Raw genomic sequence first — 15,719 nt, 5'->3', positions numbered from 1 at the left:
ATGAGTACACTGTTCAAAATAACAATATTATAAATATTATCTAATATTTTTTCTTTCGACTATCTGCAAAGTTTTGCACGTGTCTGCTAAAAACTGTTACAATGTCTAATAAATTACAGTTAAGCTGCCATAATCAACATTACACACATAATAAAGGTACGTAAATTGTAAAGTGACCTATAATTAATACTTTTATTTTCACTATTTATTTATAAATACTATGGCTATCTTTCTTAATATCATGGCCATCTTTTCCCTAAAAATCAGATAAGATGGCCAATGCATACTTTATATTTATATTTTGATAAAATTAAAGTTCTGTTAAGTATTTTTTCTTTAATTTCGATAGTATTTGTTACTTTAAGCTTCAGTGAAAGTAATATCCCAAATATTGTTAAAAAGTAACTAGAATAAATGTATGTTTTTTGCATTTTAAAAAACTATGACCATCATACTCGAGTTTACCCTATATTTCTTAATGTCTGGTTAAAAAAATTTGTTAAAGTGTGTAATATTTTCACACACTATTTCTAATGTGTTATCTCCGTGATAAAAAATATAGTGCAGCATCGAAAGATTAATTATATCTTCAAGAAAATTATTTTTGAAGCTTTACTTGGTAAACTTTTTTGTTTATACACACACACACACACACACACACACACACACACACACACACACACACACATACACATACACACTCACACACATACACGTATACATACATTGAGTGTAAAAAGTATTCATACAAAGAAAATTTTTATTTAAAAAGGCCTTATTTGTAGAAGATAAATATTAATTAGCAATTTTATTCAATGAATACATTCTGGTGTAATATAGATAAACGTGCTTGGCGTGTATTCCTAAATTTCTCGACTGTACGAATACATTTTGTACATCCAAATAATGTTATTTTTAATTTTTGCTTATTTTTAAAACAATATTTTATTTAATTAATTACACATCTTTTTGGTACAATAATTTTGAGAAATATACAGTCTATTTTATTCTTTATAAATAAATTACTAATTATTCAGCAAGAAATAACTGTCAATTAAACGTCGAATTGATGTTAAATTGATGTCGAAATTATTGAATTGATATCTATTCTCTATTGATATAATTTCTCGCTGGATAATATCTACTTTTTAAGAATAAAGATTTTTGAAAAAATATTTTCTATGTACCAATATTTTTTACACTCACTGTATACATGAAACATTTTAACATGCCACTGTTAAAAACCGTTATAAACTGTAAAATTATTGGCCAATAAAGACAAGCAATGCAAAGAATAGTTAAACAAAGGAAATGATCAACAGTCGCGTTAAGTTAATTTTCTCTGTTACTTCCGTTTTCGTCTACGTCTAACAAAGAAAATTTCATCGGTGCCCGCGTCAGTTTAAGAAAAGGAAGAAAAGAAAAATGAATTTACTTATTTAAGTAAATTAGCCAATTCATTAACCGAACTACTTAACGTTTAAATAGTCTTTCGACTTAATTTTTACTAATCGTAGTTAAATGTTGACGTTTACAGACCAATCGTATCAACAAAAATTAAATAAACGTCTCTGTTTATTATGTGAAAAATCTAATTTAAGAAATTTGGAAGTTACAATTTACAACATGAGCTTTAAAAGCTAGAGGAATTAAAAAGGGGAAAGAAGAGAAATAAAGAAAAAATGAAACATAACCTATTTCAAAAATAGATTAAAAATTTTTTTAATTGAGTGACAAACATAGGTAGTTTAAGTAAGAATCAAGTTCAAATTTATAACAATATATAATGTGAATTAAAAACATAAGCATTTTATCTCAAATGGATAATGATACGAGAACATTCTAACATCCGTAGAAATATAGTATCTGTGTTATAAAAAACTTATAAATTATTGGATAAATACTAAGTCTAAGGAAGTTCGTACAATCTATTGCTATTACACTCGTAAACTGTGCGTACTCACGAGTGAAATAGAGTCGATCAATACAGTCTACTAACTAGATAAAAAAACAATCGGACCAGTAATCCCCTTCAGGTAAAAACAATCGTTTTTCTATGGCTGATCCTCGGGAAGTCGTAGGAACGAAGGAGAGTAAATGTTTCTACTGGAAATTTTACACGACTTCCTACTTCGTGGATCCCATTTACGCGGGGGTTCTGACGTTTCATTGTATTAAAACGGAATTTTGAATTCACTCGCAGTTTGTATAAGAGATGCTGTTAGAAAAGGCTTTCTAACAATATCGGCGAAGCCTACAATTTAATAACGTGCAATGTATGCGTGGTAACCGTGCATTTAATATGTCATGAAAGAAAAAACAGATTTTGAAAACGTATGTTGCGAATTTAATATAGCAATAAAGATTCCCACAAAATTTTAGAATAAAATTCTTTCAATTGTAAACGATCGAGAAACTAATGAATTTCGAGAAACTAAAGAAATACAAATAAAATTATAGTAAAACATTGTTTCTTGTTTATCTTTATAAGGATTTTAATTTCAAGGAATTAAGTAAGTTTGGTATTTACTCCCAAAATATTTTATAATTAAAAAATAGTTTCATAAACAAGAAACACACACCAATGACTATCAGATAATCACTAACAAAAAAAAGCAACTGAATCGAACAAATGATAAAATGGTTGCGATTATTTAATAATTAATTCGATTATGCATGCGTAATACAGAAACTAAATTTTATAATACTTGCTTTAACTTCATATTATTTCTTTCGGATAAAAAGTAGTTTATAATAAAAATGTACATTCTTGTTTGAATGTTTTCTATAAGATTATGGGTGTTTTCTATTAGATTATGGATAACGCGTAGTTGAAGTCAAAAAATTTTCACTTGCTTTGAGGCATTAATACCGGAATAATAATGTAGATTAAGGGGTTAAGCCACGCTTTGGTCAGCCGGCGCTTCGAGGCGAAAGGAAATCTTTGGTTGGTAAAATTTATGTTTCCTCTCGTGGAGAGCAAGCAAAAAGAATGCGCCCACGGAGAAGGGACAGAGGCAAGAAATTCCTAAAACGTTTACCTTTTATCCTTCTGCACCGGTGGAGCTTAAAAGAAAGCGCTCGATTATTCTTTTATCGTCGCATCGCGGAAATGTACAAAGGCATGTTTTATTCTAGCTAATAAAAAGGAAACAGAAATGTCGACTGTGTAGATTCTGAGATAAATGTATGTGTATGCTAAGACAGAATGTAAAACGTCCAAATTGAACTGTAAAACTCTAATACATTTTCATTTTCGTCATCTTAATATGATAAAAATTTAAAAAGATAATCATCAACGAAAATTTACAATTTCTAATTTCTATTAATCGTTATACTCTGATAAGTAAATATATTTATACATATATATATTTATATGTATTAAAAAATTATTTTTTTATTAATTTTACAGAAAATAAACATAAGAAAAATTACGGATTTATGCTGCATTACGATGCATTAACACACTTTTGATTCAGGTAAATAGAATAATCAGTAAAAAAATGAAAGCAGTAAAAGCAGCAAAAATATTGTATTTATTTTTCTTCATTTTCTTTAGTAAAGCTTGAATTAATTTTTTATTTGCTTTAGCTGTAACCATGTTATTAATGTAAGTTTTGATTATATACTCAAGGATCTTGAATTTCCATCTTGATGACCACAATTTAATCTTAATCGTATATCGTGATACCCATTACAGACGTCCACCGCTATTTCAATCTCTAACCCAAGCAGTCAAGAATTGCGTTAATATAGCTGACTGCGAATGAAGTGCCATATTTACGGCGGTCACGAGTGCTCGGCGTTAATTCGCGCGCAACGATCCGCGCAATATGACCGTAATATCCGACCAGTGCGACGTTAATGCCCGCTCATTGGCGATCTTAATGACCGTGCGCAAGTACGAAGCGCACGCTGATTACAAGTCCGGAAGTAATATCCACGCCGATTGTTTTAGATCGGGAGTGTCCTAAGGCAATCTGCGGGTGCACTCAATCGAATTCTCGCGCAACGCATTAAGATCTCGAGTCTAGTGTGTCATCGATATCCTCATCCTCAGAGATGTGCGCTTTAATCTTCTCTTTATAATTCGTATCTGTATTTAAACAGCCGAGAATAACGAGGATGCTGTTCTTACGTTATTTAATTTTCTGCTATTGCGATGTTGAATTGAGAGATAATAATTTCTTTCTGAGTAATTAGTACTTACGTAGTCTAAGTAATCGGATTAGCGGATATCAATAATGTATTTAATTTCTGTAATGCTCTATTGTATCTTTAGGTAGTAAAAACATAAAACGATTGCGATAGTAGTTTAAAAATAATCGACAATTTGAATTATACTAATTACAAAATTGTAGCTATAATTATTAAATTTTATCATCCAATATCTAATTTGTTTTTTATTTTTTACCGTATTTTTTAACGTAAATGTAATTCACAATAGAAAATTTTCTTTAAGTAGATATATAAAATATTTTATTCGGAGCTCTCTCTTTCTCTCTATCACATTTTTGACAAGTGATAATAGATAAATCTAATGCTTAACATAATTTATAATTTAAATGCCTTTACAAGTACGAATACATTTCATTATGCACACATAAAATAAAAAAAAATAGATCGTTTTGGGTTGGCATAGCGAAAGATACCTCTTTCGCATTTCTAGATCAAAGACGCGATTCTATTCTACATAGCATGATCCTGAATTACTTTCATTAAAGGGAGAGCTATCAGTCGAGAGAGAGAGAGAGAGAGAGAGAGAGAGAGAAGGAAACTATGTTAAAACATCCTCCTATCTCCAGTATCGCCAATTATTCCCGTCACTTTAATTATTCTCAATTTTATTATCGGAGAACGATGAAAGTGTGTAACACGTAGAGTCACGGGAACCGGCGACCCTTCCTGACAGATCCTTTGCATAATACCGTAACCACGAGACCGCTGTGGCGAAACTTCGGCGGTGACCTGATAAAAGTCTGCGACCGCAGTTTGCGAGAGCGTGCAGAGCAAGTCGTGGCTATGGCGGGAGGAAGAGGGTGATCGTGGGTGCACAGGCGATAAGTCGCAGAAAACGAACTAATCAAGGCATTAATCTCCTTTACCAGGCGAGCGGACTCACCGACGAGAGAAGCGAGAGAGGATGAAAGGGTTGAGGGGTAGAAGGGGGGGGGGAGAGCGTGCACGTATATATGTATGTAAATGAATCTAATTCCTATTCTCGTCGGTGCCTTCGGTAGAAAATGGCGGCGTCGTAAAAATGTAAATCTTGCTTTGAATAATATTCACCCCTCTCCTCCTCTCCCGCCGTATGGCCACCGGAAGTAGCGGTATATGCGCGTGGGAAAGGAAGAAGGGCGGAGGTGCGAAGGAGCGAAAGGGGAACAAAATAAAACATCACGTACGACAAGAAGGCAGAGAAAAGAGACGGACAGTACAGGCGGGGAGGAAAGAGAAAAAGAGGATGAGAAGTGCAGGTTGCGGCGGCGGCGGCGGCTGCGGCGGCGGCGGCGGCGCGAAGTCGGGAGAAATAATGAAGGCGAGCGCGCGAGAGAGGCAGAGAGATGCGAAGCCGTGTAGGTCGAATAACGGGAAATGAGCTTTACTACGCGCCTTTTACATGTAAAAGAGAGAAGGAAACGGCTGTTATACCAAAGAGACAGGATAAATAATGCCGACGATGCGCGTTCTTCTTTGAAATCGAGTCAACGTGATTTATTGGTAATCCGATAATGTCTCTGGGTTTCTCGATGCCGAACCATTAAAGCAGAAGTTTCTCTGTCTTCGCAGTATTTGAAGTATATGCCATCCTCATCACGATATGTCACATTTATAACACACGAGAAACTGAATGTATTGGCATGTAAGAAAGTTCGTGAAGAAACTTTTACTGCTTTTAGTTTAGCAGCACTTTAACGCAAGTTTTTCAATTATTACATCAAATTGTTTATTTAATTTACATAATTTAATTAAATTTGTTTAACTAAATTTATTAAATAAATACTTTGACGTTTGACACTTTACCAATAATTCAATTTCCACACGATTCAATTAACACGCGAATCCTTTGTTGAATAACGTTCATTAACATGTTGTCAATTACACTTTTATTAAACAGAAAATGAAGAAAATATATATGTGAATAAGTAAGTATATGCGAGAGAGGGAGAGTTGTAAAAAGAAGGCAAACAGAGCGCGAGAAGAAGTAGAGAGATAGATAGTTTCGATGGAGAGACGGGTTGCATCGGAAAGTACTTGGATACCCGCAGCGTGCCGTTAAGCGTCGCGGATACTCTCGTTAGCTCAGCCTGCTTACACGGAGGGTGGCTGTTTCAACGATGGTTTCCGTGTTTACGAAGGGCATTACTAATATCGCATAAAGGAAGCGAATAAAAAGGATACGCGCGTGCAAGTAAGCAAGCGAGATCGCGCGAGTGCGGATCCAGCTCGTAAAACTTGACATAAACGGACGTTGGTAATGTTGGTAGCAGTAGGTGAGGAATTGTACGATGAATCAGTAGAATACGCCCCGAGAAACTCGAGCGAGAAAGCTAAAGGTTCCCGCTCGAGTGTCATATCGATCTTTGTACTGACCTTATTGGTCAGTACAGTGACACGTAGAAGAAGGCTGCCGATACTGACATACCACTTTGTTTTTCAATATTCCTTAAAGCAGGGCTAAAAATTTTCAGAAATATAAATTCCAACTATCTCTTGTCAAATAATATAGCGGTTTTTCTAATACTGTTTGCAATTTTTCAATAATTAAGTTTTTCGTAAAATAAGCAAAAATAAACGTCTAACAAAATGGGCTCCAAAGCTGACATAGTAGACAGTTACGCCACATATTCCTATTCCTTTTCTTTCACAGAAGTCATCTGTACAAAATACCTACAAGTGAATTGTATCTGTATAAGATTTTCTAGAATCTTTTCACTTCGATATAAAATGTTTTTTGTTAATTTATATGCATATATTCTGCAAGATGCAACATGTAACGCGACACTATAAAGATTAAGTTAAAGTTTAGTTTATAGCATATCTTACAGACAGGTTTGCTGATTTAAGCTGCACCCCGATATACTTAAAACTGAATTACGAAAAAAATAAGAAAGGAAAAATATAAATAAAACTAATTAAGGAAATTACAAACATGTAAAAAAAATAATATAATATTATTAATAACTATTATTTTTTAAACTATGCAATTTACAAAAGAAAGTCGTAAAAAGTTTAGGTAAACCTTGACAAAAGGGGACCCAGCTCCGATGACCTGACATATGTTGTCAAGGTCATAATTCTGAGTAACCTTGAACAAATTTTAGCTCGCGCTCGTTGTTCGTTAAAAAGTTATTAACAAAAAAAGTTTGAAAAATATCGCTAAATGTATGGAATATCTGTGTTGTTCAATATGCATTTGCACGAGTTTAGGTTAGGGTTAAGTTATATATAATCATGCGTACATAATAACCAAACCATGGTATATGGTTAATTAGGATTCGGTTATTATATACGCATGCGTATATAATAACCTAACCTAACCCTAACCCTAACCTAACCACATGCCATGGTTTGGTTAGGGTTAGGTTAGGTTAGGTTAAGTTATTATATGCCTGCAGAGCCATAAGAGGATATAGAACGGTAAGCTTTGCTACCGCGACTATATTGGCCGGTACACCGCCTCTGCTACTAAAAGCACAGATGTACGCGAAAGTATACGAAGCCATGCAGGAGTACCGCTCACAAGGACTAAAGCAAATTCCCCCTGGTGTGGCGGAACCGATAAGAGTAAGGGAAAGAAACAGGATGTTCCGCGATTGGGAAACATGGACAAGAAGACCTGGTCAATCGGGAGGGGAGGTTGGGATTGCACTCCGACCCCATTTCCAAAAATGGGCCAAGGCGAAGATCGGCCTCACATACCGATGCACCCAAATACTGACGGGCCATGGGTGCTTTGGGCAGTACTTGCACACAATCAAGAAGGAAGAATGTGCCAGGTGGTGCTGGCACTGCCCGGCCAGGCTGGATACGGCCCAGCATACGCGGGAGGAGTGCCCGGCTTGGGAGCAAGATAGAAGAGCGCTAATCCGGGACGTCGGAGACATATCGGATACTGCTCTAATCAAGGCTGTACTCGATGATGAAAAAAGGGAGGCAGTCCTTCGTTTTTGCGAAAGCATAATGAAAACAAAGGAGGAGGCGGAACGCGCTCGTGAGCGAACGCCCGACGACAACGGGAAGGAAATTAATTTGAGGTAGGCACTTGGCTATGCCGAGGTTAAAAGCGGGTCTGGGCCTGACTTGGATCCGTCTGTTCTCGGGGATGATGAGCGGGTGACTCATCATTCCTCGGCTATAGAACCTGGGGTCTGGCGGTGAGGGGGGAGGTGGTGTCCCCTCCCTCACTGCGGATTAGAGAAGTGATTGAGAAGTGCGCAAGCGCTTCAGGCGTCAGGACGGGGAGGTGAGTACTGTGTCCAGAGCCCTCTCCGTCCTGACTCAGCGCCTAAGGTAGGACACTCGCTGGAGTTTTAGTGGGTATGCCCTGGACCGTCAGGTCTGGGGTGAGTTCCACATAACCTGCTCCTTCTCCCCGGAAGAGCGGGTATGCGTAACGCATTTCCCCAGCGTAAACAAACAAAAAAAAAAAGGTTATTATATGAAGATTCAAATAAGCTTAAGCAGGGAAATACAAGATATTGAAAAATGAAACATTATTATCTTACACATTAATTATTTATTGGATATAATTTACTCATTATTTAAAAAAATTTATCTATACGCTCATCAAAGGCATATATTCTTTTGAACAAATATTCAGCTATATAATATTCATAATGGTATTCTCGAGTATTAAAACGTGGGATATTAGCTCGCAATTCTCTCCATAATCTTTCGATTGTGTTGATAATCTTTGTTTTGTGTATGAGCTCCGGTATTAGGATCCACAAAATTCTCAGAATGATTAACAACTTTGTGTATATAATTTTCATTATTAAGAGTTGCATGTGCACGCTAGCAATCACTATGAATAATCGATCCAGGAGCAATATATTTACCAATTAATGGTAATAAAGTTTCCGAACGTCGATTTTCTACAGGTATGATAAACTCTTTTCGTGTTGCGTTCTATTCCGCCAAATATCCACTGTCCTTTCAAGATACGATCCTTATTAAATTTTTTTTGCCAAGTTTCGCTTCGTCTATTTCTACAATTATGCCTGGTCCATCAAGTGGTTGCTGTTCTTTTGCTAACCAATCCTTTAATAACTAATGCAAATAAGAAGAATATAAGGATATTCATACAAAGATGTATACTTTATTTATACATCAACTTACCTCCTTGCAAAAATGTGTCCAATCAATAATGGTTTTCTCGCATATTTCTAATTTATTGCATAAAAAGTAATGTCGTGGTGATTTTATTATCAAAAAATATGCAATGAAACGAGAAATCTTTACTATGTCTAAATGAGCTTTAGCAAACCAAGTGCCGTTCAAAATGCTTATCTTAAAGTTGCACGTTATACGTTGTCTTTTTTGTTTGCGTACAGTTTTATAATATTTATGAAGTACAGTGAGTAAGAAAATTTTTGGATATATTTTGAGTTAATACATTTCCACATTTTTCACATTGAATACTACTGCGAATAACTTGTTTATTAATGAAATACTGTATCAAAGCATCAGAATTATATGTTAAATGTATAAATTCGTGTAAATGCATTATTACTAATGACACTGTCACTTATATCAAAATATCACAGAGCTCGAATCGTACACTTGGACAAACTCAACGAAACTGATAGAATTTATAAACAGAAGATAATAAGAAACGAACTTGAAATTCACGAGTGCCATAACATGATATATTGGCACACAACTCTCTCCACAGGGGGAATTGGGGGGGGGGGGGTGAGAACCGTGTACGAACGTGCGTTCCATTCCATACATTTAGCGATATTTTTCAAACTTTTTTTATTAATAACTTTTTAACGAACAACGAGCGCGAGCCAAAATTTGTTCAAGGTTACTCAGAATTATGACCTTGACAACATATGTCAGGGTCAAGGTCATCGGAGCTGGGTTCCCTTTTGTAAAGGTTTACCAAATTTTATTTTCGCGTTTGCAGAATTGGTTTTAGCTGATTTTATATAGAAACAAGTCACGAATACTTATATGCATTACAGATTTTTGTTTTTTTAATTATATAAACAAATCATGTTTTTATCAGTGTGATACTCAAAAAAGAAGTATTTAATTTTGAAATATTAAAATGTTTTGTTTTTATTTCCGTTTTTCAAACATTAAAAAATGTTTTATACGCTTTCAATAAACAAAACACTAATATGTTCCGATTTAAAACACTAAAGGCTACTTCGACCAACTCTAATTAATTTTAATCGACGATTAGTCCAGTGGAATCGATCAATCGCATTTGTCAACGATAGATGCGGTTGGTCAATTTCACCGGATTAACCGTCGATTAAAGTTAATCGGAGTCAGTCGAAGTGGCCATAAACATTTAAAATCGAAATATCTTTTATTATTAAACGTTGTTTTGCAAAGATGTTTTAAACCCTGCACTTTTTATACAGCGTAATAAAGTGAAACAGTTTTCGAGAAATAAGTGCAATGGGTGTCCCTTTAGGAGACCTGTGTCAATATCGGGAACTTATCTTCATCCATTTCAGTCGTTTTTTCAGAGAATATTCATTTTATTGAACGTCGATCGCATTATTAATACCAGGTGATTCATAATCACGTTAGCGTGACGCCATCACGACGACGGCGACGTTTCGCTTTCTACAATGACAGCATGACGGCAAACGTCGTAGTACAAAAGCGACCGCGAGACCATCAAGCACTGTGAGGTCTAAGCGAGATTCAGATGACACGTGAGCTATGAACGTCATCCATAATGCAGGCTTCGGTACTTCGCGGCGATGTCATCGCTAGCAGGAATATTTATTGGCACGACTAAGCCGCTACGCTCGCTAAATTTATAGCACATTCAAAATCTTTGGTTAATGGTGATGAGTCGCCATTATTCGTTCATGTCAAAAACCGCACATAGAACATCATATATAACATACCTGTCAGGCAGACCGAGCCGCTATGTTGCAGCCCGTAACAGCAGCGGAAGCATTTGTTCGAATTAATTCAAACCGCTTTACATAAAGTACATTAATTATTTATTTTCTTTACGTCAAGTACAGTTGATAACTCGATTGTCAACTTGAGATACATGCAATTTCTAAGATAAACGAATACGCAAGCGTAATTTATGTTTTATTCAATAAGACATCCCCCTATCCATCTATTTTACCTTGTTTTACATACAAAATTTACTTTAAGATATGTAGATCCGCGAATCGCAAATAGACGGCAAAATAAACTTACGCAGCTAGAAATTAAACTGAAAGCGTCTCTATATGTTTATTGTGTTACGTAGAATTCTAGAATTTCTCGGTTATTATTACTTCATTTCCATCATTGTCTCTTTCGACGTTTATCGTATTTCCTCGGCGACAAGCTGCTTATTTCCGCGAAAGTCTCGTTTCATGTGATGCATCGGCGGCGCGCCTCTTCTTTTCCTCATCTTCCTTATACGATATTAATGTCGTTTCTAGCAGACACAAAGCATAGGTGCAACGTGCATCATATGAGGCTTATCTGGCCCCCGGCGCAAACGCGCGATGTATGCAGCTGGAACGCTGCACTGCGTGCATGCCTAACTAACCCGCCGACATAACTTCCTCCCGAGGGAAACCTCCGTTTTTGCTCGCTTTAATCCCGGACTTTCTCGCTGTTACGCCATACTCGTTCTAACTCACACTTTTATCGTTATCGCATTGTACTTGATTAAGCACAAGGTGACCATTCTCCATGCGAGCAAAACAATACAAGAAACCCAAGGATAGCAGCTTTCCAAAAAAAAAATAAAAAATAAAAAAGAAAAAAGAAAATTTTACTCTTAAGAAAAAGACAAAATGTTTGCGTTTCTTTTATATGTTTATCAGAATAATTTTATTATAAAAATTATTATATCAGAGAATATCTCTAAACTGTCAATGTCACGTTCTTCAAAAGAATATTATAAGAGCTCTACAGAGATAAGCAAAGGAGACAACGTTATCCCCAGAGATGAATCTAGACTGCCATCAATTCAAATTATACGTATGCTTTCGCAATATTATGCATCTTGAATTTTCACGCCATAGCGCGGGAAATTTATGTTAATTAATGCTGTCGGCTAACCTGGTTTCGGATTAGACTACAACATACTGCAACGGAGGCCACGTGCTGACACTTGTGAGTAGAATGCGTTGAAACAACCACGTTGAAGGGAACATAACCCTCAACGTATATATTTTTTAGAGAAAAGTTGATATGTTTTTTTATTTTTTAATTCTAATTACGTATCCTGTTCTATCCTTGTTGCGCTTATTCTAGGATCCCACATAATAATTGTCATATCTTGTTTACATCTTATTCGACCCAGTGTTTCCCACGAATGTTCCCTTTCACTCGAATTCTCCTTCTGTCCAAGCGGCTATCATACCTCTTTAATCGCTTGAGATATCGCACGTCGGACCCTTGCTAATCGCAGATGAATTTCTTTCCGGCGCGTCACGTGGACCCTAATCCTTTACCCTTTCGTCCTTTACTCTTCTCTTCGCGCCTGCCTGTTCTACTTTGTCGTTCCCGTTTTGTATCACGGAGAGCATAAGCACGAGAGCATTAATAATTGCGTAAACACGAGAGCATAGAGCAAGCACACCATGCGTGTGTGTACGTGCACGGCTTAACTATCTCGTAACAGTGGATAAGCTATGGCTCGTAAAGCTCACAGCTTCCCCTTTCGGCCCGCACCGCGAATAAACATTCATTAACGTGCAATTAACGATATTAAAAATAACATCACGATGTTATTTTTATTCGGTCCTGTATAATGCATCTTCGACCTAATGGTCGAACAGGACAGGAATCGCCAGCGGTGTCAATTCCTTATTTAGTAAATCGATGCTCAGATAAACAATTGCAGAAAAGCAATAATTGAACAATCATTGTTTACGACGGTGTATTACCTTTAGGCTAAAGGTAATACACCGTCGTAACACACTCACCAAGGAAATTTATTATCCGTATTACAATGACGTTCGATAATGGTACTAATTGAAAACTTTTAAAAGCCGATAAAAGAGTACTTTTTTTATGACAGTATATTTAATTATATTGAATTTAATGTTTCTCAGTGTTCCATATTCATATCTTATGCAACAACATATTAAATGTTCTTACACATCAAAGTAAGTATTTCGTCACACCAGAAAGGTAATCAAAACGAGATGTACAAGATACATTTAGACATAAAAAAAATTGCATATATGTAGAGTTACAAACTTAAAAATTAATATATGTATGAATTTTTACAGAACTCTAAAACATGTAGTCGGTCTGAATATCCTCTCGTCTTATTTCAGTTATCACGGCGGAGATAATTTACGTAATGCATCACAAAGTAACAAGTAATTACGATAGAAATGTACGACGTAAAAAGAAAAAAAGAAGAGGAGCAGAGATAAAAAAAAATGCACATTGCGAAAAGAAACGGAGATGTAACGAAAGTCTAACGAAACGGCTGGTTTTGCGAATATAAAAAAATATAAAAAGAGGCTGCAGTGAGGAGAACACCAACGTAAAGAAAGATACGGAGACTGGGACAGAGAGAAATAGGAAAGCGCGCGGTGCGGGTACAAAGAATTCTGGAAAATGGAGATGCGTGCGCAAGAAAAATGAAAAGGATTAAAGGGCTCTGTCTTCTTTGGCGTACGGCAAACTTTTCTGCGTAATTACATTAATGATTTCAACATGTTCTACCGAGATAAATATTGAAATTCTTGTTATGACATTTCATTACGTTAAAGACAACAAAGCCCTCCTTTTAAGCGTAAGCGTTATAATATTAAATACCATATATCATAGTACTGTACCATTGAATGTACAATCTTCAGTTAGATCTTCGCAAACTTAATTATAATTCGTGCGGTACGCGACATATTAATAATTCTATACCACTTTTACATGCGATGGCGTACAGAGCTAAAGGGGAGCTCCCTCAAAGAACATAACATATGAATTTTACATTTAGTTACATATACGCGAGAGTAGAATACTTTATCTTTCGAAATTTATGTTATAAAAATATTAATATCATTTTATTTTATATTTTAATTTAACGTGTACGTATAAAAATAGTATGAAAAACAGTAATAAGATAATAATAGTAATAAATCACAAGTTTGTTTATTCAAACAGATCAAGAAACATCATGCACGGAGAGAATTTTCTTTTAAAGTTTACCCTGAAAATATGGTAGTTGTGTGTTGCAATACAATATTTTAACGATTTTTACCATGCACTTCAATAAAATTGATCAAACTTGTTTTATACTTTATTGTAGTTATATTAATGAATGAGAGAGATTTACATTAAAATTCTTTGAAATATATAATGTTGTCCCACGACTATCATATATTTTTAGGGTAGACTCTAAGAAAAAATTCTCTCCGTGTGTGTGTATACATGTATTCTTTAAGAGAAAACTTAAAAATATGTTATGCAATATGTTATATTATATTACATCTTTCAAACTCGAGGAAATAAACTAACAAAATTAACTATCTACTTTGTAGAAAATAACAAATGTTCTTTCGTCTCTCGAGCGGGCTTACAAAATTTTCGTGTCACAATTTTATTGACTTCTACGGAAGTTATTGACTATGCGAAGGCACTGGTATGCTCTAGATTGTTTAAGCGCAATACGGTCTAGAACGTAATACTCGCGTGAACGAGTTATATCAGTCCAATGTTTCCCGTAAACATGCGGAGCACAGAATGGGGTAGCGTAAGCCGTTGTGGATGGCGCTTAACGTGGCCTGGTCGTCCCGGGAGAGACGGCGCTTTATACATACCTAACTACCCTCCAGAATAACTTCTCGTATAGTACGCCGCTTATCCTCTCTCGCGCCCGCGCCGTTCCAGCCATCCTCCAGCCATCCTCCAGCCATTCTCCACGGTTTCCCGGTTTCTTCGATTTCTCGGCATTCTTCGCGGTTCGCAGTTTCCGCACTCGCTCGCATTCTATCCGGACTATCCCGTTGTTTTTGCTCCGGCTCGTCGGAGCGGCACGTCTTCCGCGCTGGATTTTCCGTCGCGCGCGTCCGTCACAAAGTAATTCCACGTTGATGAATTTTTGCGTGTTTCACGAGGATGTTGTTGCGAATATCATTAATGTACGAGAGAGTTGATACCCTCATAATTTTATTACTATCACGAATAATTTCGGAAAATATTTTTCACGTTATTAATAGGATATTAATTAGTTGACATTTATTAGACATCTTGTAATTTACAAAATATGTACGACAAAAAGTTTCGCTAATCTACATAATTTATATCTAATATATTATTTTTCGTGTTTCGATTATGAAGAATTGAGACTGTATATACTTACATTTGGATTAAACACTGCGATAACATAAATATATTACTCTTTTGAATTTTATTTTGCATAAATAGATCGAGATATTCTATCAGCGTCAAATGACTTCACGATCGATCGCTAGTATCTTGCCAAGAACACCGGCAACGGTGTGACGCGCACTTTGTCAAAACGAGAGCATCGGATCTATTCAGCCATAGTGCATCTC

General features: G+C 35.8%; 1 protein-coding gene across 1 annotated transcript in view; it reads left to right on the top strand.

Moving 5' to 3' along the window:
• LOC108764659 (uncharacterized) overlaps nt 1-8,262 on the top strand; it is a 76,994-nt gene extending 68,732 nt beyond the window's left edge. Inside the window, exon 3 of the mRNA XM_018512998.1 lies at nt 7,620-8,262. Coding sequence (XP_018368500.1) covers nt 7,620-8,262 — 643 coding nt within the window. The remainder of the gene's footprint in view (nt 1-7,619) is intronic.
• The last annotated feature ends 7,457 nt before the right edge of the window (nt 8,263-15,719 follow it).

Source organism: Trachymyrmex cornetzi, unplaced genomic scaffold (genome assembly GCF_001594075.2).
Source record: "Trachymyrmex cornetzi isolate Tcor2-1 unplaced genomic scaffold, Tcor1.1 scaffold443, whole genome shotgun sequence".
NCBI classification, from domain to species: Eukaryota; Metazoa; Arthropoda; class Insecta; order Hymenoptera; family Formicidae; genus Trachymyrmex; species Trachymyrmex cornetzi.
This window is presented reverse-complemented; position numbering and strand designations above follow the sequence as displayed.